The sequence below is a fragment of the Lutjanus erythropterus genome, chromosome 9, assembly GCF_056507025.1.
Source record: "Lutjanus erythropterus isolate fLutEry1 chromosome 9, fLutEry1.hap2, whole genome shotgun sequence".
NCBI classification, from domain to species: Eukaryota; Metazoa; Chordata; class Actinopteri; order Lutjaniformes; family Lutjanidae; genus Lutjanus; species Lutjanus erythropterus.
In genome coordinates this window covers 1072645-1097800 of record NC_139325.1, presented here as the reverse complement: position 1 = coordinate 1097800, position 25156 = coordinate 1072645, and the positions used below count along the sequence as shown (strand labels likewise).

Below are 25156 nucleotides of genomic sequence, written 5' to 3'. Positions count from 1 at the left end.
AGAGTGATGGCAACATCTGTGTATGTAGAGCACCTAGATGTTCCTGATAGGTTGTGGTGTGGTTTGAATGGAATTCTTATGAAGCGTGATTATAAAACGACCTGTCTCAACTATTATGAGGCTCTGTGGGTGCCATAGGAAAACAAATTACTGTGATGAGTGTCATTGTGCACAATAAAAACAAACTTATTGCATGATGAATGGCAGGATGTTGTTTTAATCAAATCATTCAGGTCTTTAATCAGCAGACAGTAAATGATATTTGCTTCTATTTTGATAGTTGAAGATTTACTGCTTTTCTTCGTCTTGATGATAATACTCAGTTCAATCAGGAGAGACTTTGTTCTGAGTCTACAAAACACATTTAATTGACATGTGCACAATTGCGAGGAGAAATGTGAAATGTCTTTGGGAATCATCATGTGTAAAGGGAGTACTGAAGCCATGATTAGTAAAGGAAACCCCCAGATGGAGTCTAGACACTGGTGGTGGTGGTGAAGTGATGACTGAAGATCTGGATGTGATGAGAACTGGACTTCTGATGAGCTCAACCTGGGAACTGGATTAGAGGAACTGGAGGAGAATTGGGTGGAGTAGGGTTGCAACAATTCTGTGCAGAAATGACAACTGAAAACAGCAGAGAGGAGAACAGATTTAAAGTTTTGACACAATGATGGAGGTTGTGGCTGGTTGGATGACTTAAGAAGTGAACGCCCACAGACAGCTGATTGAGAATAGGTGGTTAAAGAGAGAGGGGGAGAGAGTAGTTATGGATGGATGAGGTGCAAAGATAGTCTTCCTGACTGAACTTACACTGAGCTTCATTAGGTAATTTTAGGGGACGTGTCAGCCCCAATCCAGTTACCCCCATTGTCAGTTCCATTCCTCATACTAAAGTGAGTGGGAGAAATCAAAACCTATTAATCAAGGAGAACTGACCTCAGATGCCACTGGAAGTAAATGAGGAGCTCATATTTTATGAGCGTGTTCAGCATAACTGCTGTGACTCCTGGCTGTCTTTCTCTGATGAGCAGCCATTCATACAGCTGCGTCTTTGCACAATGACGTTCATGTATTTCGTGTCCCTGTCATGAATAAACACATGCTGTGGATTTATTCCTGTCGGGGTAAGTGTTTGAGAAGGAGTAGTGCTGAACATTTCACTGTTATTTTCACATTTAAACCCCTCGGTGTTGAGCTCAGTCTGACACACTCCACTTACACTGCAGAGGCTGCACCATGTCGCTGATTTTACAACCTCTAGTAGTAATTGTGTCCTGCCTTGTTCGGTCTGCACACTGAGATGGAATGTGTATCTAACACCCATCTACAGTGTGTGTGGGGTTGAATATGAATAACCCGTGAGGCAGCTCTCTCCCCCTCACTGCCAGAAGTCAATCCCTGTAACAGGGCCAAGCTCTAATAGCCTCCTATTGATCTGCTGAGAGCCGATGAGCGTGCCTCTGAACACTTGTTCCTACCTGCTCCCTTAACACCTCCCTGGGCTCTGATAGCAGGGAACCAAACACCAAAGGCGCAGGAAGAGCAGTGTGAAGGACACACCTTCACTCTATCACACACATACACACACACATACATACACAATGGCAGTGGAGGACACCCTGGGGAAGATAGGGGAACTGAGGATAAGGTGACAACTTGAGTGCAGGTTTTCAGAATGAAAGGTACACTGCTTCAGACTGCTGCCCAGCAGTTTCTGCTGCAGCTGTGAGGAAAATCGACCAGAGCTCAGCACGCTCAGCATGTTTGTGGTGGACTCAGATTATAGTCTGAAATCAGTTAAAAATGTGATCATGGCCAAACAAGACTTACAGTCTCGAGCCCTGCTGACAGCACCTGACATAATGCACACCTAGTGTGAGTGCCTTGGGGGCAAAAATGTAAAGTTAGATTTTCGAGCTTCATATTTAGTGTACAGATTGAAATTATACCACACCCCCCAGACATCAGTCAAACTGTGACTTTGGAACACTACTAGCTGTTAAACTGCGTGCAGAGAAAGAGTTTTTCCAAAGATTTAATATAACACTTTTGTTGTCCAATATGTGAGTAGCTCTTATATTTCTTTTGTACAATGCATTGTGGGATAATAGTACCCACCAACAAAAGACTAAAAAATAGTTAGCAGTGTGGCGTAGGGATTGTTATCCACCTGATTGAAATAGCTCAACAACGTTTCAAAGGATTGCCATGAAATGCAGCATATTGTACAGTATATCCAAGGTGCCCAGAGGATGAAATCATACTGGCTTTTTCACTAGCTCCACAATGATGTTGATATTTTGGGCTTTTAGTGAACTATATTTACAGCTCCGGCATAGATTTGTGTTGCCCACGGGATGAAATGTAACAGTTTGGTGATCCTCCAATCATCAAGTCAAAATTTCTGCCCAATACTTTTATATAATATCTGCAAAACTAGTGACATCCCCATCAGCCTCCGTTGTACTTTGTATTTAGTGCTAATAGAGTACAACAGGGATGAAATATTTTGTCGACCAACCTAGAAGTTAGCATCTCCACAAAAAGCGAGTGGTATTTTACCATTGGATTGTGGCTTCGTACAGAAAATAAGTTAATGGAAATCAAAAGTTTATGATACTTTCAGCAAGATGATCTTCCCAAGCAAGCACCACTTTCATTACATTTAATACATTTGAAGCATAAAAGAAATCACCAAAAGTAGAAAGGTAATGTTGGGCTACTAATTAATTTTAATTTAATTTAATTTAATTTAATTAATTGACAATGAAATGATAGTAAACTAATAGTGAATTAAACTTAAATTAAAAAAACGATAAAATGGTCAACTAATAATTACCAGTTATTAGTAATCCTATGTTATTTTATTATTAGTTTGTATAATATAAAATAATTAGTTTATAAAATATATATAGTATCATGTCTTTGTCATGACATCTTGACATAACCAAGACAACATAATGTGTCATAAACATGTCATAGTAACCCTAATTAACAACCTTAATGAAACTCTTTAGCTTTATGTGGTACATCACATTAAACTGTCATATGTGGTTGGTTTTGACATTGGTTGTCATGAGACCATTATAAATGTGTTATGAATATTTTCCTTGACGATATAATTTGGACTTCACATTAAAATGTGAAGTGTTATTACCAGTAGTGAAAGAAATACTCAGATTCTTCAGTTAAAGTAGAAATACTGTAGTCTTACAGTCTTTGATTACAAGTAAATTTTTGCATTTTTGCATTCAAATGTTACTTAAGTAAAAGTATGTAAGCATTATTGGCAAATTTTACCATTGTTACTACAGTGGAAACCTCTTATTCCATTCTTGTAAATGTGATTTCTTAAGAACTTCTTGATGGATTATTTTTCAGACTTGGGACAAAGTACCCCTCAGGGTTGAACTGATTAGAATTATTTGCTAATTCTGCCAAAATATCACACACATGTCTAATAGGGTAAAATAATGAGGTGATGACATTTTGTATCCAACAGGCCAAAGGTCAACTTTACTGTGCCATCATAATGTTCAGCTCTCTATCAGTCCTCTGTCCACCTTTGTAAAATACTATCTAAGTGAAGGCAGCATGTTTCTCAGTGGAAATTATTCATTGAAATCACACATCAATATACTGAGAACTTCCATTTTGACAAAAAATACACTTAAAATACACTCTTGTTGTACCTCTGAGAATAAATGATGACAAGAGAGATTATTGACATTTAATAATCCAAATTTATTAAAGTCCAGATTGAGATCATTCAAAAGAATGAAAAATTTAGCTCAAATCAATACTTGGTGTAAGTACGGTCTCACAGACAGCGTGACTGCAGTCTCAGTCTTGTATATTATGCACTCTGACTTTATTAAATACGCTTAACTTTGTACATTTCTAGTGTGAAGACACTCCATATTCAAAACCTGCTTAAAATTAATATGTAGTGGAACTTTGAAGCAGTTAACAACTGACTTGTTTGAATTTGTCATTGTAATAGCCAGTGGCTGAAAAGTAGAGAATAGAGCAGCACCCACACAAAGTCAAATTTCATTAGAATAAAACCCAACTAGCACATACTGCCCACACTGTTTGACTGACTGGTGAGAACTGAGAAGTTCAATGAAGAAACAACACAATAACAAAGCTTATCACCCAACACTGAAACAAGGAAAAGTGTGTATACAGATAAGGTAATGTAAGGTTTAAATGAGTTGAAAGGATGATGTTAACTGTCTTACAGAACATCACATCAGGCAGCAAACTGTTGTGCTCAATATGGAGATTTGAGTGAATCAGACTCCCCACATACACTTTACAGTTTGTTCCAGTTTAATTTTGTGTTGACTCTGACCACAGCAGAGCAACACATCTTGTCTTTCCCTGAGGCTTGCTGGTGTTCAGTGGCAGTGTAAGTCAATATTGGCTCAGTCTCCACAAGGCTGCTGGACCAAACTCAAAATCAGTGTATTCCAGTGTGGGAAGGAAATGTGGCAGCAGGGTGAGAAGTCTCCAAAAATCACCACACAAGTGAGAAGAAACAGTGGTGGTGCAGCTTTACTGCACAACAAAGCACACAACACTTTCTTTATCACACACACATGGCTGACCTGAGGGCACCAGGGTTGTGTCTGAGTCACACAGGCCCGCACAAGTGCACTGATGCACACAAAACACACATATTACATACACACAGTGGGAGAGCAAACACACAAATCCTCACACACACCGTCAAACCCGCAGGGCAGATCTCATCAAGGTTGCGTATGTTTGCTTCTCTGTGTGTCAGTCTCGCACTTAAACACCAGAGAGTAAATCACAAGGCTTTCACACTGACAAGACCCTCTCGTATTGTTCATCATTTCAACGGCTACAGGATGGAAGAGCTCGCTGTGGGTTGTGATTCTCCACAGCAGCCTGCACGAGTTGATACATTTCTACTCATCCTCCAGCTGCTCATTTTTTAGAGTTAGCGACTATAGGCTGCAGTATAAGGTTGTTATCACAGAAAGATTTGGAGCTTGGATTTGAATTTTATTTTTGCAATAAGGTGTCATCAATAAACATTAGTTAATGCAGCAATAAGCATTAATTGACAGTTAATTACTGAACACCTAATGTGTCTAGTAATAATTTACTCATGTGTTCATGTTAACCTTGGTATTGATTTATACATTATTTAATCATTCATCAACTGATGGAGAGAATAGTTCACTCGCAAATAAAACAGTATTTTGACTGTAATGGTTTACACATAAGATTTCAACATGCTTATAGAAGTAACTATTCTACTTGTTCTGCTCTCACACAAATGACAGATGACTGTTCAAAAGCAATGGATAATTCTAAGATGGCAGGTGCAGTGTTGCTGGACTTTAGTGCTGCATTTGATGTTATAGACCATGGTCTTTTAATAAGTAAACTAAAAGCTTATGGATTCAGATCAAGTGCAATCTCATTTATGAAAAGTTACCTTTCATGCAGGACTCAAAGGGTGTATTATAACAGTAGTATGTCTCTCTGTAAAGGGTTGGATTATGGGTTGCCACAGGGTAGCTGTCTAGGACCACTCCTGTAATCCATCTTTACAAATGATTTACCATCTGTTTTACAGAAAGCAAGTATACAAATGTATGCAGATGATTCTACACTGTACTATGCAGCAAATACTACCAGAGAATTAGCAAGTGTCTTATCTTCTGAGTTAAATTTGGTCCTTGATTGGATAAAACTAAATAAATTGGTGTTAAGACCAAATCTATAATTCTGGGATCGAGCCATAAGATGTCATCTATTCCTACACTGACCCTGAACTTGGCTGGTGAACCAATACAGCAGGTGAATAAGGTTACATTATTGGGAGTAATAATAGATAGCCGATTGTCATGGGTAGATCATATTGACACAATTGCGAGGAAAATGGGAAATGGCATCTCCATGTCAAGAAAGTGCCTTCCTTATGTTCCTGCACACATATTGGGGCAAGTAGTTAAATCTTTCATTTTAAGCCACTTGGATTATTGTTCACCTGTTTGGTCGTCTGCATCTAAAAGTGAACTGAGGAAATCCACATTCAATCATCATTTGTTGTTGATGTATTATTTATGCAGCTGATCAATAGTCAAGTATTGTTTAAGCATAATGTCTTGTTGTGTTCTCTGACACTGGCTGTCGAGAGTCAGTATGGAAAGTACTTTGGAATGAATGGTTGTGAAAATTGTAACTGTTAAATGCACAATCATTGTGACACACATGTGATGTACATATGTAACAGAAATGTGTTATTACAAGCTAATGATCGATATGATCTGATGAACTGATTTTGGACTCCAAGAATAGCTGGTGTCGAGGGCACTCGCTAATGGGGATCCTTTTTAAATAAATAATCATTTATAAAGATGCTATTAACATCAGTTAATACCTCATTAACTAACAGTTAATTAACAGCATAATAAGCATTAATTAACTGTTAAGAAATGTCTCTTGTTAACATTTATTCAAGGTTAACATGTTAATGTAAAATGGTTTAGCTGTGAACTTCATATAAATGTTAATTAACATTTTTATAAACCATACTTAGTTAGTACCCTATGTTAACAGGACATTTGTTACTGTTAATTAATGCTTATTGTTGTGTTAATTATCTGCTAGTTAATGCTAGTTAAGTTCAAGTGTTCACAAGTACGCTGCCACTATAAAACTTAAGTTTTACATTTCTGATCTCTGCCTTGAAAATAAAGAAAAAATTAATGAGGTGGGGGGGGGGCATCTGATTTGAATATTATAATATTGCAAGCATAGAGGTTTCTGTAACAGTGAAAATACAGCTGTGCAAAAACACTACAGTTTGTGTGTGTTAATATGGTAAGCTGCGGGTTTGTAGTAATGATTGTAACTCATAGCTTCTCTCAGCAGAATAAATGAAAATTGTCATATCAAAGTTGTGCTGTATGTTTGCAGAACTAAGGAATATTAATTTCTGAATATATTTTATAATGTACTGTAATTTTTAATGTCTTTTAAAAGCCAGCCCAACTAATGGTAAACCAGTCCAAATCCTGTCCATTTGCCAGTCAAGTCAATTTTAACCCACACAGTGCAACTGAAAACTACACAGTTGGGCAGAAAACTGACCAATCTGGCAACACTGTAGTCAGACATCAGACTGATATATCACTAGTATTACAAATCACTTGAGCAGATTAATGCAGGATGGAATTTCCCCAAACCATAGGCATGCCCTGAGACGCTCTGAACTCCTGAAAAATTATTTTTGTTTTTGGCAGTGCTCGGACATCAGCTCTGATGATTCAGCCTATGAATTTTGTTGTAAATTTAAATTTTTCCCTAGTTCTTACAACTGTCCTTATTTGTTTCACTTGATAGTCATGTAATTGCACATCAACACTGGCACTAAATATGTGTTTCATCTGTTTTCATACTGATAACTTAAGGAGATTATCTGTCAGACTGTGAGCCAGAAGCAGATCTCTCACTGGGATGATAAGCCAACGCTGGCTGCCTGTTTCAACATGATTTGCAGATGAAATCAGCTCAGACTCATCCAAAGCTGAAAGTTTGCTTTGCTGTCATTTGGTTTCTTTTTCCTGCTCTTTATTCCAAATCAATCAGATCAGTTCCAATCAATCAAAAAGGGTGTACTGTAGGTTTGGTTTGAGAGAAACAGTGAAGTCAGAGATTCTTCAAAATAAAAAAAGCATCCAGCATTAATATAGATTTATATCAATGCAGCAAATAAAATATTGTCATCAAATTGGTTGTCATGCATCTTATATTAACTATAGTTTAAAGGGACAGTTCACCCCAAAATCAAAACGTGTATTCCCCTGTCCTGTAGTGCTATTTGTCAATCTGGATTTTTTTTTTTTTTTTTTTTTTTTTGGTGTGAGTTGCAGAATTTTGGAGATATCAGCCATAGAGAGCACCACTGAGAGCACCAAAAAATACATTCAAAACCAGAGTCCCTTTACAAAAATCATGACCTGGTTACTCAAGATAATCCACAGACCTAATTATGAGCAGTTTCGTGTAGAAACTACTTTTTTTCTAGTAGAAAATAAAGTAGTTTAGTTAGATGGTAAAGTAGTTCTGGTAGATTCTACTGCAGAAAGAAAACAGTTTCTACATGAGGCTGCCCTTATCAAGGTCTGTGGATTATCTTCAGCAACCAAGCCATGATTTTTGGAAAGACACACTGGTTTTCAAATGCTTTTTTTTTGTGCTTTGATCACCATGAGTCGAGTGCCATTTAGTTCCATTATATTGGAGAGAAGGTAGATATCTCTGCAGATGATATTTCCAAAACTCTGCAACTCACACCAAAAAATCTGAATGGATAAATAGCACTACAGACCAGAGGGAAACAGATGTATTTTTGATTTTGGGGTGAACTGTCCTTGTAACTATTTTAAATTGTATGCTTTTAGTAGTATAGTAGTATAGGTAGTTGCTACTGTTATTAGTCACCTTTAGTTTCATGGTAGATAATATATTTGCATCATTGCTAACTTGTGTCTTTTTCTGAGAATATTAGCTGCAAATATAAACAGAGATGAAATCTTCCTCTCAGGATTTGTGCAACAGAAATTTCCTCAAGGAGGAGGGTTAGAGCGTGAGAGAAAACTGGGGACAAAAAAGTCCACAGAAATAGGATTTTTTTGCGTAATTTCCCTGATGATGACTTTGTGTTAATAGCATCAGCAGCAACAAACAGCAGCTTTACCTCACTCATGAACGACTTTCTGTATGTTCTTTGTCTGTTGCTGCAGGTCAGTGACCGTCTGGACAGGTACTGCTGCGGTTTCACACCTGATCCAACAGAACTCTGCGTGGAGAACCTGCTGCACGCCAAGTGTGGCAACACCAAGGACCTGCTGCTGGTTCACATCCTGGTACGTATCAGAAAGAATATTAATGTTTAGCACTACAGCTAATGATTATTTTCATTGTCGATGATTCTGTTGATTATTTTCTTGATTAATCAATCAGTTGTTTGGTCTATAAAATGAGAGTAAATGGTACAAAATGCTGATCCATGTTTCCCAAAGCCCAAGATTATGTCCTCAAATGTCTTGTTTTGTCCACAACCCAAAGATTATCAGTTTACTGTCATAGAGGAGTAAAAGAACCAATACATATTGACATTTAAGAAGCTGAAATTTGAGATTTTTTTCATAGAAAATTACTTAGTTGAGATTATGATTATAAAGCACTTTGTGCTACAATTCTTTTTGCATGAAAAGTGCTACACAAATAGTTATAATAATAATAATAATAATAATAATAATAATAATAATAATAATAATAATAATAATAACCAAGTAATTAATTATCAAAATAGTTGGTGATTAATTTAATAATTGAATAATAATAAATCATTGCCACTCTAATAATGCTATTTCAACTTCACAGACAGAACTTTTTTTATTTTAAAAGCTTTTAGATTTTTTTCTCTTTGTGCCATCATCAGAATGGTTTATGTCCTGAAGGCCTTTGGGGTATTTTCTCTGTATTTGTAGCAGACTAATGAATTATTCTCAGTCGAAGGACAAGTTTACTGATGCGTGCTTTGATTGATGGGCTGCTAAGAAGAAAAAAGAAAATACTTTTCCTGCTGCCGTGCCAAATATTGATTTGATTTCCAAACTTTAAATGTCACTGTTTCTTGTTATTGTCAAATCATTATTCATCATATCTGAGGAAGGAATGAAGAAAATGAAATCCACCTCAGCTGGCCTGTTTGTTTTTTTGTTCAACATTTTGTTGCTGCCAGTCTTCCATGGCAACACAGGAGGATGGCTCTATATTTAAATGATAGAACAGAAGCATACATGATTATATACCCAGTGGCCTTGATGTATATGTTTGTCGTAGCTATAGACAACGAGCTCCCAGGCTGGCAGGTGATGATTACATGTGATTTGTATCGTTTGCTATATGTAAAAATAGGTGAAGCCGTTTGTGTGAAACAGCAGGAGCTTGACTTCAAGGTTCCAACACCACTGCTGAAACCTCAGTGAACATATTGTTGTGTTGTGTATTGTATGGCTGTTGATGTCATACAGGTATAAAGTTGTTATTCAGTCATCTTATTCCAAGCTGATTTTGTCATATGCTTCATATTCAGACCATAAAGTAGCAAATACATGGATTCATGTATTTATAGCATTTTTCTACTCTACTGACAATCAGACATGTGTTTTACAACACATGTTCACATTCACATGTTGACATTAATGTAGTGTTAGTCCTATTCGCTTCCTGAAATTGTAGCTAGTCAAAGTCACATTTTAGTTTTTTGTTTTTCTCTTGTTTTAGTCAAGATTTAGTCAGTGGAACTCAGACTTAAGTTGAGTCTAATTTTAGTCAGTGTTTTATTTATGATTTACAGTTTTGTGATCCTGTAATGTATTTTACTGAAGGATATTTATCCTGGCTGTACAACAACTGCACTCAGCAGAGTGCAGATCTGCATGAGCCAACAGATAGTGAAGCACCTACTGCAATGCCACAACTGCCAGATGCAACCAGCTGAGATTTACAAAGTTCTACCAACATTAACATGACCCTGACATACGTTGTCAGGGCCGAAATAAAATTTCAAATTGAAGAATTATGCCCCCTAGAAGCCATTTAAGAAGAGTGAGAAGTTAGCTGTCAGTGGTCATATAAACAGAGCAGTCAAAAAATAGAATTACTGACTTGCAGTCAGTACAGTTACATTTTATATCCATGTCTGTCCAGATTCATATAATGTATGTAGTGAAGACTTTGAAGGAATTTAGTATGGAACTTACCACTATATTGACCTGTAACTTTGAAGGAATTTAATAAAAAGTATTGAGTTTATTTTTTGAAAGAAAAAGGAAGTTCTCACCATACATGTGTGATTCCAGTGAATAATTTCAAGTGAGAAATATGCTGTCTGTAATATTGTCATAACTAGTGTATGAAATGTTGAGTTATTGCCAAAAATGTGAGGTCACCACTACCCTGGCCTTTCAACTTTGACCTCTAAAAGCTAATCAGTTCATCTTTGAGTTGGAGTGAACATTTGTGCCAGGTGTGGAGAAATTCCCTCAAGGCATTCATGTTGCTCACAGGTCTGTGGATCATCTTGACTAACCAGGTCAAGATTTTTGGAAAGACACTGATTTGGAATTTTTTCACATTTATTTGGTGTTTTGAGCACCACAAGCTGACAGCCACTTAGTCCCATTTTATTTGAGACAAGACACAGATTTTCTTCCTCTATTTTAAAGCAAAATAACAATGAATTATATTTCACTTTTATGTATCTGATAATGTTTAAAGGGACAGTTCACCCCAAAATCAAAAATACATATTGTAGAGATGAACTATCCCTTTAAAGTTGCAGGATCATTCTCTGTGAGTTTGTCCCTCAGAGTGATTTAATTGTTAATATAAAGGTATTGATTAGTGCAAGTCTAATAGATAAAGTATAGCCAAATTTCCCTGTCCATTCTCATGACAAAACTCCAATAAACCCCAGCATCTCATTTAGATTTGATTAGATAGTCTGCTGTCTTTTATCAGTTTCGTTAATTGCCTGTTAGCAGGAGGAACTGAAGTTTCAGGTTGTTATGGATACTGTGTTCAGTAAGGGAGGAACATCCAGAGTGTTAAGAAATGATAATAAATACAGCGCAAAATAAAGCGTAAAAGATGTGAGATCTCATCTAAATGAGCTGCTGGGATTCGATGCAGTTTAGTTGTGATGTCGAGCTCAGATACAAAGACGCATTTACACTGTTTGCCTGTGAACAACATTGTGTTAATTTGACATGCTTTAAATAAACTGTATGTTAGCAAGAACAAGACACCTTTCATTTAACTGCACATTCTTTTTTTCATGCGCATAAATGATTAATTAGAGCACAGTCTTTTTTCATTTGTGCACACTAATTAGATTTCTTTCTTCCACGACTAAGCAAAGTTACAATAAACTACAGTATATTTTTTTTAAAGTGTAGCAGAGCCTTTCCAGTGAGCCACCATGCTCAGTCCCACCCCTTTTTTGCTCTGTGCTCCAAAAACAGTTGAGTAAATTTGTTTCTAACATTAACTTAAGATGTGTCATCACTTTTAAAGACCCCCAGTAATATCTTTTCACCGTCTTCAAAATTTGTTTTTCTTTTCAACATAGATGAGTGTAGCACAGACCATTTTTAAGCAGCCTATGATAAACAGGAAAATTGACCAAGGTACCTTGATGGAACGGGACATCAGTATCATTGGTATCACCCTGTTGCCCCTACGATGTCAAAATAGCTGCTGTGAAAAAGGTCTCTATTTAAATTTTGATGTTATTCTGTGCACTTTATTTCACATGTCACCCTAACAAAACAAGACCAAAAGTTAAAATTCTGGTTCTAAATTCTTCAAAAACAGCAAAACTTTTTTGAACTGTGCTCATGTGTAACCTGTTTGTGCGTGTGTGTTCAGGTGAGGAAGGCTGATCCCTCCAGACTGGTGTTCATAGACAACGCTGGCAGACCAGAGCAGTCCAGTGACAACCTCAACTTCAGGCTGGTTGAGGGCATTGACGAGTGAGTACAAAATGTATCATTTTAAAGCAGGACGATGCCAACGCAAGTTGTTTTTCCGCTCCATTCTGGCACCCAGGCTTGATAAATTACGCCACACTGAGTCTCAGACTTATTTGGGCTCACAGCAGGCACCGACACTGATGTGAGGAAATGTTTCAGGAGAAAATAAAAAACATCTAACAACATATTTCCCTGGTGAACAGCACTCAATTCAGCAGCACAGAGACGTCCACTGGAAGCTTGTTAGGGTTTTGTTACAATGTCTGTCTGATTAGATTAGTGTGCATTCAATTAGCCTGCTATTCAATATGCTGAATGAATCAGGTCTGATAGAAATTCCCTTTTGTCTGTCACTTAGGATTACTAAGCCACTCTATAAAATGCTCTTAAATATCTTAAGCCTGGACGTGAAACTGAAGAGAAGTAGAATGTAAAAGTCTTGTATTATTTCTCATCACTGAAGACTATGGAGTAAAACAAAATGAAAATTGGTTTGATTTTCCAGAAGCAGAGAGTTACTCATTTCAATCGATCAACTTCTTGGGGTGCATTTTGCTCAGCAGTGTGTTTCAAAATGTGATATGTTGTTTGCATAAACTGAGAAGGAGCCATTAACAATTACTGTACATGTTGGAGGAAATCATTTGCTGGTCCGAGTCACGTAAACTTCTGAGGGAATACTGCTTTTGAACATTATAGCAAACTGCTTGTTCTCTCTAGTTATAGTAGCAGAGTGAGTAATTTTAGACATCCAGTGTTCTGCAAGTAAAAGTTATTTTCTGCATAGACAAGGTCAGGTTACTGGGTGTTGGAGAACTTCCAAGGCTGGAATGGACATAAAAGTCTCTTGGTTAAATCATCAGTGTAAAAGATGACCAACAGCAGTATTTGGTTAGAAAGCCAAAGGTACAAGCCTGTGCACATAAAAAGACAAGTCAGTCACTCTCAAGATTAATAATATAAAAGCTTAAAAATCCATTAGGTGTAAATACTAATGGCAAACAAAAGCTGAAGAATACATGTTGAAAATAAATGCTAAACATCAAGTGGTTTAGAGCACTTCTCTTTTTGATTTAGGGTTGATTTTTTCTTGAACAATGCAGCAACAGTGGCACAGTATTTGGTTTCTAATGCTATGGCAAAGTATTCCAAATTTGCTACAGCTCTGGTTGCACCTCAGGCTGGCATCTCCCTTAAACAAAAATATACATTGACTTACATACCATTGCACACCATTCACTTAAATTGTGAGATTCTGCAACACCGTTTGCTTGTAAAACTACTACTACTAAAAGTAGTGTTTCATGAACTAAAAAAAACTAAACTCCAATGTCAATCAGCATGAGGGTGAGTAGATGATGACTGAAATTACCCTTTCCCTTGCCATTCTGTCAATTATGTCCTTTATGTCATCATTTTCTGGCATATATTTTACATGTTAAAATACAGTAACTGAAGTTACGGTGGTTTGCCTTGGTTTCTCTATGGCTTTTTGCAGATACTCTATTTTGTCCTAAATAAAATAGCTCAGTTGATAGATGGTGCGTCCCATATACTGAGGCTGTTAGTCCTCTGCAGTGGCCGCTGGTTTGACTCCTGCCTGTGGCTAATTTGTTGCATGTCATCCCCTGTCTCCCTTTCCTGTCATATCTTCAGCTATCAAAAATAAAGGCAAAAGTAAAAAAAAAAAAAAAAAAAAACGCACTTGAGAGAAGATATTTGTCCACATGACAAAAAATGTCTTTAATGTCACAAACGTGATTACAACTAATTTTTGACAAAGAATGAAGGGTAGCACAGTGTTTTGTATTTCTTGCTCTCCTGCGTCTCTCCTCCTTGCAGCTGCTGCAGTGATTGGCAGCGGCTGTGATCAATCAGTAATCAGGGCTCAGAGTTTAAAAGCAGTGACAGAGCTGAGAACCAGGACCAGTGGACCGTTTGGCAGACATTGGTCTTTGTGTATGTGTGGTCTAATCCTTTTGATGGCAGGTTAGACTGTTTGTTGTTAGCATGCTGTTAGCATGGGGCAAGTTTGGCCACCTTACTCCCTTTTCAGAGGGAGGGTGTTTGTGTGTCTTTCTTTGTGTTATCTCCCGTAGCCATTCTCCCTTCCTCCCTCAGTTCTGCTATGAACAAAGGGTGTTTATTGCTTTGTACAGTCTTTTAGTGTGGTTGACTGATTTTGTTTTTTAAGTCTGTTTATTTGCGGTTTATGTGTTTACATTGACTTTAATTTGTTAATTTAAAAACAACATTGTTTGTGCATTTGCCTCAGTTTTCCCCTGGTTATGTTGACATGTTATGTTGTTCTGGTTTATGTGAAGTTGACATAATTGACAGAATTACATTTAATGACACAAGTCATAAACATTCATGAAGACTGCTTCATGTTCATGTTCATGTCAGATGTCATGGTTATGATGATGTCATGTCAGTCTTCTGCAAAGCACACACCTTCAAATAAAGAGTCACCCAAAACAGTTGTTTTCTGTCCAGCAGTCATGAATTGTGGTCTATAGAGAACATCACAGCCTCGCTGGGCGGCTACACAGACTTGACACATTAGTCATCTTGTTTTCTAGACTTTAAAAAAAGCCACAACACATCAAATTTAATGTTGTCCCTGTCATCAGGTTTCCAGAGAGAGCCGTGTCTGTGCTCCAGTCAGGCTGTCTGGAGAATCTTCTTCTACGCTCCCTTTACACCGACAAGGAATTCTGGGACAGCCAAGGCGGGGCCAGCGGTCTCAGGCCTCTCATCCACACTCTGGAGCAGAGAGGAAAGATTCTCCTCCAGCACATCAGGGACAAGAAATTACAACTCAAGAGGGACCTGTGACTGAGCTGACGGCACCAAACAGAAATAGAAACCAAACAACATTACTTGTCACACTGTGATTGTTGAGATGACATTTGTTCAGTGTAATCAAAGAGAGATCGTTCTGCAGCCAAAGAGAAAACCTAAAGAGATTAAACAGTTCAGCTAATTTAGGAGCAGAGCAGACAGGCTTGGATGTTAAAAACACCCTTATAAGGGGTTATAACAAATACAAGATCCACAGTCTCAGAGTCTATGGACCAATCAGATACCATTTTAAGTTTTAAAACCCAGCAGTGGTGATATTTTAACTCAAATTACAAATGTTATCCATTTTTAGTCAAAAAAGAGTCAGAAGTGTCATTGTTTTTATTACCTAAAGATCAGAAATTCTCCTGTAGCCTCCAAGCTCTGAGTGGGTGAGCCAGTTTGTGTCTCTCATTGAAAGCACTTGCTTTGCACTTGCAGAGTGTAAAACTTTGCTGTTAGCTATAGTGTACAAGCCAAACACACACACAGTGTTCTGTTCACAGGGATGCTGAAGAACACGGACCAAAACATTCAGTTTGAAATTTTAAGCTGTTAAATGATCTGTAGCTGACTAGCAAACTGGCCCACAGTGTTTAGTGTGGATGTTTGTTTGCTAACACTTGTTAGCTCTCTTTGTGTTGTGTGTGAGGATGCTGTCAGCCAGTCATAAGTTTAATGATGATTAAAATGAGACGAGAACCAGCTGTGTTGCAGGTCAATGCAAAGAAGGTGGAAGCTATCATGATACCAAAACCAAATTCTTCCTGGGTGTAGATTTTTTTTTTAAGAGAGCATAGGACTCTAAGACCAACTTTCCACTTGTGACTAGTCATTTTCTAATGATTTTATCAGTCAGTTTTAAGCCATTATAGGTACTATTTGAAGCAATTTACATTTTTTATCATTGTGTACTGCCAACGTGTGACATAACTTAGAAAAATGATACCTTCCCCTATTTTCTCAGTTGCCTATAACAGTGGTTCGACGTAATGTAAAAACCTTTCCATAGTCTAAATTACAGCCTCCTTTCCCACTTTGCCACCATGGTGCAAGTGTGACTTATTGTTAGTGTTTGTGTCTGTTCAGAATATAGTGGTTTATGTTAAGTCTCATTTTCCTGCTGGTTTATAGTTTTAAGCATTAGTGAGGTAGCTGTTACATTTCCAGGCCAATACAAGAGCCTGTCCCTCATTTTGATTTCATTATTTTATCTTTTCTCCACAACCATCCGGGGAACTGCCAGAAATTGTCTTGGGGGTCCTGACCCCTAGTTTGAGAGCGGCTGACCTACGACAGCCTGTGGTCTGATTTCAATATAAAGGACTCAGGACAGTTTTCACAGCAAATTCAAAAGATGTTTCTGCAGTTCCCAAGTGCCTCGCCTCTTTTGAGCTCCCCTGCAGCGCCAACAGTGTGCAACACTAGCTAACATTAGCTTAGGAATCGATCCCGCTAATGTCCAGCAACCACCGCAACACAAGCCTAGATTTATTTTCCTCATCTATCAACATGATGCTAGTGTATGTCATGTCACCGTTTTGTCCAGTGCCTCCACCTAGTGATGCACACATGCATGTGGATGCTGACTGCAGTTCCATGTAGCACCTTTAATGGGGACAACTTTTGGGTTGTGAGAAATCTCTCTGGCTGGTTTCATTTACAGTCAAGACATGTATAAATGTTCATGAATTTCTCAGTAAGCCATTAAGTCTGCTGTTTACATGTTAATAAGTTATCAGAGGAAATAAACCATCACTCTGCTGTTATGAATGTTAATAAAGGGTCACTGGTTCCTCATTGTCTCATAAGCCATTAACATTAACAAGTCTTTTCCACAAAGTCAGCAGCCTTATAGTCCGTTGGAGGAGTGTTTATAATGAACTAGAGTGAAAAAGACAAAGCATCTGTCCTGCTGGAAGAGATTAAATACCCGCCATGATGAGGCAACCCAAAAGTTGTCCTTATCAAGGGCTCACACAGTAACTGATCTATAAAGTAATAGCTGGTGATTTAATAAAGCCATTACATACAAGTTCTAAACTCAGTGACTCAGACATGCAGTAATCTACACAGCTGATCTGTTGGTGTATGAGGAAAAAAAACACTACAGACTACAGTTAAACCATTAAATTATCAACATCACCATCTCAGCATCAAAGCGCACACAGAGGACAAAATGATTCTGCTCTGGAAACAGAATCAAAGCCTCCAGGTATTAAGTGTGTCACTGAGTTTGTTGGACAGGCATAAAGCAGCAGCAAACACACGCAGGCCCTCGTGTTCAAAGTGTCTAATGCATTCTAATTGTTTGATCATCTGCACCAAATGAAATACCCCTGTAGCTCAGTCTGTTGATAAGGGATGCTTGTCTCTCCAAACATATTCATGTTTTTCATTCTGTCTTCCAACATCACACCAAATGTCGCCTAACAGAAGGGAAATGTGAGACAAATTATTCCCCCACTCCTCCGCAGCCACCAAGTGCTGATTTTTTCAAACAATTTAGTGGAAAGAAGCACGGTTTATCTTTTTTTTTTTTTTTTTCTATTTTCATATTTCACAGAGAGCCAACAGCAGATCGAGTGATTGATTCGGATGTCTGTTTTTATGAGATAAGCTTTTCTGCTTTTAATCGAGGGATTAAAAATGGCTGTCAGCAAATAGCTTCTGGACCAGATCCTAGAAGCCTTTTGATAAAAATGGACCATACATATATATATATATATATATATATATATATATATATGTGTGTGTGTATAATATATAATTATACATACATTATTTATATAATTTTTTTCAAAGTGGCTGTCCTTGCACATTGTTAAAATGCACAGCAGTGTATAGAAGCACACAAGATGAAAGAAAGGGGATGAAAATTGGTTGAAAATCAAGTGTCGTTAGAGAAGGAAAAGAGCTGAGGCTTTTCAATCTGAGCGACACGTTTCTGAAGCTGAACTGTCACAAAACATTCTTCTGGTTTTTCAGTTCATATGAAAAGCATGTGATATCATTAAAGCTGTTTTATGCCTTGCATTACAATTCCAGCCATACTGGTAGCTTGTGTGGCTTAATGACATTTTCTATGGCTTCCTCTTTCATCACTGAATAAATGGCTCTAATGAGAAACAGTTCAAATGTGTGATCCTCTCTTTATCCCCTCTTGATCTCTCTTACATTAAATGTTTTGACTATTTTTTTTCATGTGTCAAACCACCAAAGTGTGCTGCCCGCCACTGGCTTTAGATTGCATTAATTTCCTTGCTTCTATTTGAGCACATTTTTGGTCCAGCTCATTAAACCCCATCTGGATTATATTGGACTTAATGCATTCATACATACATTATAAAACCTGCATTGCTGAAGGATAGAGGTTCAGAATAGCAGGGGTTTGTGTTAAAGGCTAAAAAAAGAAAGCTGCTAAGATGAGAGGAAATGTTTGCATTGTGGATGAGTGAACTCAGTAAATTTCAAATATAAAGAAATATGAACTGGTTGGCGAATTGTTATACTAGACCTCAGGAAAAGGCCCAGAGAGATGTCAAGCCTGCTTTGTTAACTTGTTCGATCACTGGACCAAGCTCATGCGTCCACGAGATGGTCAACATAAAAAGCATTTTTTTGCATTTTGTGTTTTTGACTTCCATTCTATCACAAATATCAATCCACACTGACTCTCCACTGACAAATCCCAAAAATCTGCTGTTTATGTTGTGAAATATAACGATTCAAAGCTGCACTGTCAATACAAACTTTCTTAAATTCACAGTAAGCATATTACCCCACTACAGTGGCCAAGGGAACTGAAATCAATGAATCAATAAATAGGTTGGAGTTAAATTTATTTATAGAGCATATTTAATGATCCAGTGTGTGAGATTTAGGGAGATTTATTGGCAAAATATGTCAGGAATTAAATATAATATTCATGTTTTCAAGTTTTGCAGTCACCACAAGTTCTCTTACATGCTTGGAAAAGGAGTGAGGGGAGGTCTTTGCAATCTGCAAGCTCACCACTAGATGCCACTAGTTTCCACCAGGAGTGGCCAAACTTTTTGCCTATATATAAAAATAAAATATATATTTTTGTTTTTGGGGTAAACTGTCCCTTTAAGATGCAAAATAGTACTGGAGTACCAAGTTTCCTTTATTGACTGAATTCCTGCACAATGTATCATTCAATTAATAATTAGGAATACCTTAAATATAATTTTTAGCTCACAAAAAACAGTGACATATATTATATTTTTTTAAATTAGTTTTTAAATGTTTCCTCTAGAAAACATGGTAGGTGAAATCAAACCTAATTGAGGGCCATTTTTATCCTACAGGCCCCACTTCAGGCAGCCCTGTCCTATACACTGAAATATGAAGACTAGTTAGCTAGAGCTAGAGTTCAGGGAACATGGAGAGTAAAGAAGTGTAAAAGGCCCAGAGAGGACGCCAAGCCTGTTGTGTAAACCTGTTCAAGCACTGAACCAAGCTCGTGAGTCTGCAGGGAAATCCACATAGAAAGCATTTTTCAAGTGTTTTGACATCAAAAGTATCAGTAAACTCTGACTCTGAGACACATGATTAATGACGTTCAGTCTCTAATAACAGCCATTCAAATCACACAGCTCATCTGCTGTTATTTGTGTAACTCTGTTATATTTAAAAAAATAAATAAATAAATAAATAAATAAAATATTACATGAGTTTTAAATGTGATACACATCATTAAACCTCTGTGGTATGTATTATGATGCCAGCTTGTAAAAAGAAAATTGTAGTTTTTGGTCACAAAATAGATCAAGTAAACATGACTTAAAGACATTTAAGAATTATTTTAGCATACACTTTAGTGTGTGTTGCCTTAAAGCAACACCATACCATAATAATAAGAAATTCAAAAATGGTTATTGTTTAAAATCTGAATGAACTTTATGAAAATACTTTCAGAAAAAATTGTCTCACTCAGTTCTAATTTTCTAGTTTTCACACATTTGTTTGTTTGGACATTACCCTGAAAAAACATTGCACCATTGTGGAACAGCCAATAGGAAGGACTGTGTGTAAGTGTGTCAGCATATTTCAGCAGAAATTACATCAACAATCAAAACCCTCCCGAAAACAAGACAGTAAGTCACATTTCAGTGTTTGATCATTTGTGTTACATTTAAATGCTTGTTTTCAGTTCCCTGGTGTGTCTCTTCAGTTCACTGCTTAAAATAAAATAAAATAGTTCATAGCTCAATTCATTTACACCCTGTCTTATATTGGTTTAACAGTATGTAAACTTAAATACATAACACCAAAAATATCATGGTGGAAATCCATAATGAGATGGTGTATTGGGGGGTAAACTCAGTTTATCCACCTCTCTGAATTGAGGCTGAGTTTAATCATCTATTTTCATATCAAATGTATTCATCTATGAAGGGAAACAAGATTATTAAACTACAGATTTTCCACAGTTTATCACATCTGTGTTCATCACTACACCCTGGGGTACTTCAAGGCAACATTTACATTTTAACAGTTTTCCACTATTTAATTATCAAATAAAGTACATGAAACGTAACTCATCTATTAAATAACACAAAAATACATTTTTGGACCTTTTATGTGGAGATGATGGAGCTGAACCATGTAAGAGACTGTAAAAAAAAAACGGATTCAAAATAACCTCCAGGGACACTTGTGACAAATTCAAACACTGTGTATTGTGTGAGTGTAAAGGTCCAAAACTGGGTGTGTTACAGAGAGGCAACACCAAATTTACCAAATGATTCAAAATCCCAAAGTTTAAAGTTACACTTACAGTACAATATTACAATAACAGTAAATGAAAACCAAAACACACTGAATCACATTTGACACAATATTTATTTGATTTAACATGTCAAACAACAGAAGTATATGCACATTACATATTCAGAGGATAATCAATAAACACACTGTACAGATTACTGAATGTGACAAACTAAATACCAGAGGTGGGAAGTAACTAAGCACTAAATTTTGTTACTGTACTAAAGAGTTTTTTTTTTAGGTATCTGTACTTTACTTGAGTATTTATTTTTATAAAAACTTTTGATTTTACATTTTCAAAACAGGCTCATTAGTTTTATGCATTTGATTGGAATCATTGATTATTTAATTTAATTTAATTTAATTTAATTTATTAGTAATAAAGCAATATCTCCATATTCTATTGATAATATGATGTGAGATTTGATATCTATATCTTTTAGTTTTTGGATATTAATGATGCCTATTTATCAAAATTGTGTTAATATTTTGTGAAAGCACCAACAGTTATCCCTACATTCTTCCCACAATATTAATATCAAGGTATTTGGTAAAAACAAATATTATGATATTTGAGTTTGTCCACATTAATTAGTCCTGCTATCAGTGTTTTATTGTCATATCTGAAGTTTATGGATTAATATTTCTGCTGTATTAAAGTGCACGTTGCATTTTACTGCTGTAGATGTTTAAGGTTGTGCTAATTTTAGTTTAAACTACAACAATGCATCATGTTCTAAAAGTTTGTCACGTTTGAATTATTTGAAAATTAGTTATTTTAGAGAGAACATCTGGATTGAGATATATATTGTGTATCACAGAATAGACTAAAAATTTTGAGATATTATTTAAAAATCATATCGCGCAGCCCTAATTAGACCTTAAATGTGTTCTTGAGTTGGTTATAATTTTTTACATTCTGTTGCTGACATTGAAAACTGATTTGTACTTTGGAGAAAAGTTGATATTTATTATTTTCAGAATTTTTTTTTTTTTTTTCATTTTAATTTAAGTTAGAATGGTTTAAGTTTAATAAAGTCTGAAATATATATTAATATTGACATGTGGTTCAGTTAGTTTACACTTTAAGTACATTTCAGAGCCTATACTTTTAACTTGTACTTGAGTAAAAAGTTGAATCAGTACTTCTGCTTTTACCAGACTTTTTTGCAAAAGCGTCTGTACCCCTACTTTTTCTTTCCCACCTCTGCTAAATACATATTCAGCATTTTCTCCTTCGGCCTGAACTGTCTGTGTCTTTCGTGACCGGCTCCTCATCGTCTCGGCTGCTGGGTGAAGAGGGCGGTGCGAGGGGTGGAGGGGCAGAGGCAGAGGCAGGGGGTTCGTCGTTCTACTCACTGAGACTTTAGACAGTGCTTTGGCGTCTGGAAGCAGGTAGGGCTGTTGATGACTGGCTGGTTGACATCCACGCTCAGCTGCTCCAGAGGCACATAAAGTATGGAGGAGTCGGCCCTGCCCTGTGAGACAGGAAAACAAGTGATGAGTACTTTTGAATTGTTGGCATCCATATTGTTGAATTTGTAGAAATATCATAAACAACAGAATAATATTAGAGAAGGTTTGTATAATGCATATAATCCCCAAATGTAAAGTCAAAATTTTTTGTCACTATTGGTGCTTGGTGCAGGGATTACGCACTCATTATGCTGAAAAAAAAAAAGGTGACCACCACCCTCCAGCTGCTCCCGCTGTCATCCATCCGTCTCATCTAGTCTTCCTCTTCTCGGTCGTCATGGGAATCCTGGATGCAGAGCCTCGCTTCTTGTGGGGATGTTGATGCAGGGTGTATAAAGCTAGACAGAGAAACAGAGAGAGTAAAATAAATCAAAATTGACTTACTGCTGAGTGAGCTTAAGACTTGCAGGAGCATTACTCACCTTTGTCTGGTAACCATGAACACCTTCAAGAAAAATAAGTCACAGTATGACAGGAAGATTAAAAAAAGATTTAGGTTTCTGTTTTATTTTGTAGGAATCCTCCCTTGTGTTTTTGTTGACTTTATTTCCTGTCCTTGTCTTGTTTCCCTCCCTTTTTTAAGACTGATTGGTTCCACTTGTTCTTGATCTTTGTGCTTTTAGTTTGTGTGTTTCCATCTTTTCTTTGTCCTCGTTCTTGGAGTGAAAGGTTCCAGCTTTTGTCCCAGTGTTTCTTTTTGTTTGCTTCCACATTGTATTGCACCTGTTCCTTTGAATTTACACATACTATGTCAGCCTGACTCTACTGACAGGGTTTCTGCAGCTCCTGAACAATTCTTAAAGTCGACAATCCAATGATATGAATCCTAAAATCATCTTAAAATATCTTAAATACAATACAATACAAAACCAACATGGAACCTGACCTTCAAGTGTGGATGTTATACAATCAGATTTCATTAAGAGATGAATTATTATTAATTAATTAATAAAAGATTATTGAATGTGAATTAGGTCCTACATTACATTCAGAATGTTCTTTGAAATGTTTTTAAAAAAATCAATTAGACATAGGTCTTAAATTGCTGTCCTATTGGTCTTAAAAATCTTTAAATGTATGTTGCTGAAACTTTAACGTCCACTGTGTTGGTTAGGCCGAATTAGAAAGTGTCCATGAGTGCAATTCACCGAGGCTTCAGTTTTCCAGTTCTCCTCCAAACAGGTCGTCGGTCCTAATCCTCCTCGCTGTCCTCCTCGCTGGTCCACCTCTGCCTCTTCATACCTACCTGGTCGTTGTCGTCCTCTTCTCGGGTCCTCTTCGTGGACAAGCCAAGGCCGGAGGATGAGGGAGCAGAGCCTGAGGGGAGATCTTCTGGAGGAGGAGGAGGAGCAGCAGGAGGGTCCTGGTGTTGCCATCCATGCCAGAAGTCCTCTGGTGGGAACCGCTGGACGAGAGGGTCCTCGGGGTCGTCCTCAAGGTCTGCTTCGTCCTCGGATGAGGACTGGTCCCTGGAATCCTCGCTGTCTTCCTCGTCCTCTTCGGGGTCCTCTTCGGGGTCCTCTTCGGGGTCCTCTTCATCCTCAGACGTGGACTGGTCCCCGGAATCCTCACTGTCTTCATCCTCCTCCTCATCCGTCTCCTCGTCTTCCGTCTCTTCTTCCTCATCAGAGGAGTGTGGGTCGAGGAATGGAGGCAAAAACGCGAACAACCCAACTGGAATACCTACCCTTCCCCATTCCTCATCCTCACGCTCCTCATCAGGGATGCCAACGTCTGGGAGGATGCCGCCAAGACGTTCTAAAAAGGAAACGCATTCCACCTGAGGGGAACACAGATAAAAGAAATGTCAAATTTTACATTTTTGTCAAAACATTAAACATTTTAGATTAAATCAAAGTATAAGGGTAATTTATTATCAACACAGGGCTTCACAATGAAAAAGTTCAGTTCCTTCATGCCAAACACATATCTTGTATACAGATAATTAGAGACAGAATCAAACAGGAAAAATATTTAATAAAATAAGACAATAATACAATACAATAACAATAAATTCTGTAGGGCTTCGACCTAAAACATTTCCAATCTTAAGGTGCAGGTGAACCAAGTTATATACCTGCTGGACCAGGAGCACCGCGCTGTCCACTTTTGGGAGTTTGAGAAATGTAAACAACAGAAAAATGGACAAGAGGAGGAATAAAAAACATCACACAGCAACCAGCAAGACCGTTTCTCCAGAGTAACTCTCTGCACACCTGACTAGTAGTTTAACACATTATTGTCGCAGTTTATGAGTTTATGCTCTGTGTGATTACTAAACACAACAACAACAGTGAGGCATCATGGTTCACTTCACCGTTCACAATCACAGACAGAAGAACACAGCAGAGCTTCAAGTTCTCAGCCACGAGGCCTGATTTCACGCACAGAGCAGTTTTAAGTACATATAACACTTAATTCAACACATTGGACACATTTCCACAAGA

General features: G+C 37.3%; 1 protein-coding gene across 1 annotated transcript in view; it reads left to right on the top strand.

The window, feature by feature from the left end:
- gask1a (golgi associated kinase 1A) overlaps positions 1-15862 on the top strand; it is a 75697-nt gene extending 59835 nt beyond the window's left edge. Inside the window, exons 4-6 of the mRNA XM_084725886.1 lie at positions 8796-8918; positions 12493-12596; positions 15230-15862. Of these exons, the coding sequence (XP_084582012.1) occupies positions 8796-8918; positions 12493-12596; positions 15230-15434 (432 nt within the window). The 3' untranslated portion in view covers positions 15435-15862. The remainder of the gene's footprint in view (positions 1-8795; positions 8919-12492; positions 12597-15229) is intronic.
- Positions 15863-25156: the final 9294 nt, after the last annotated feature.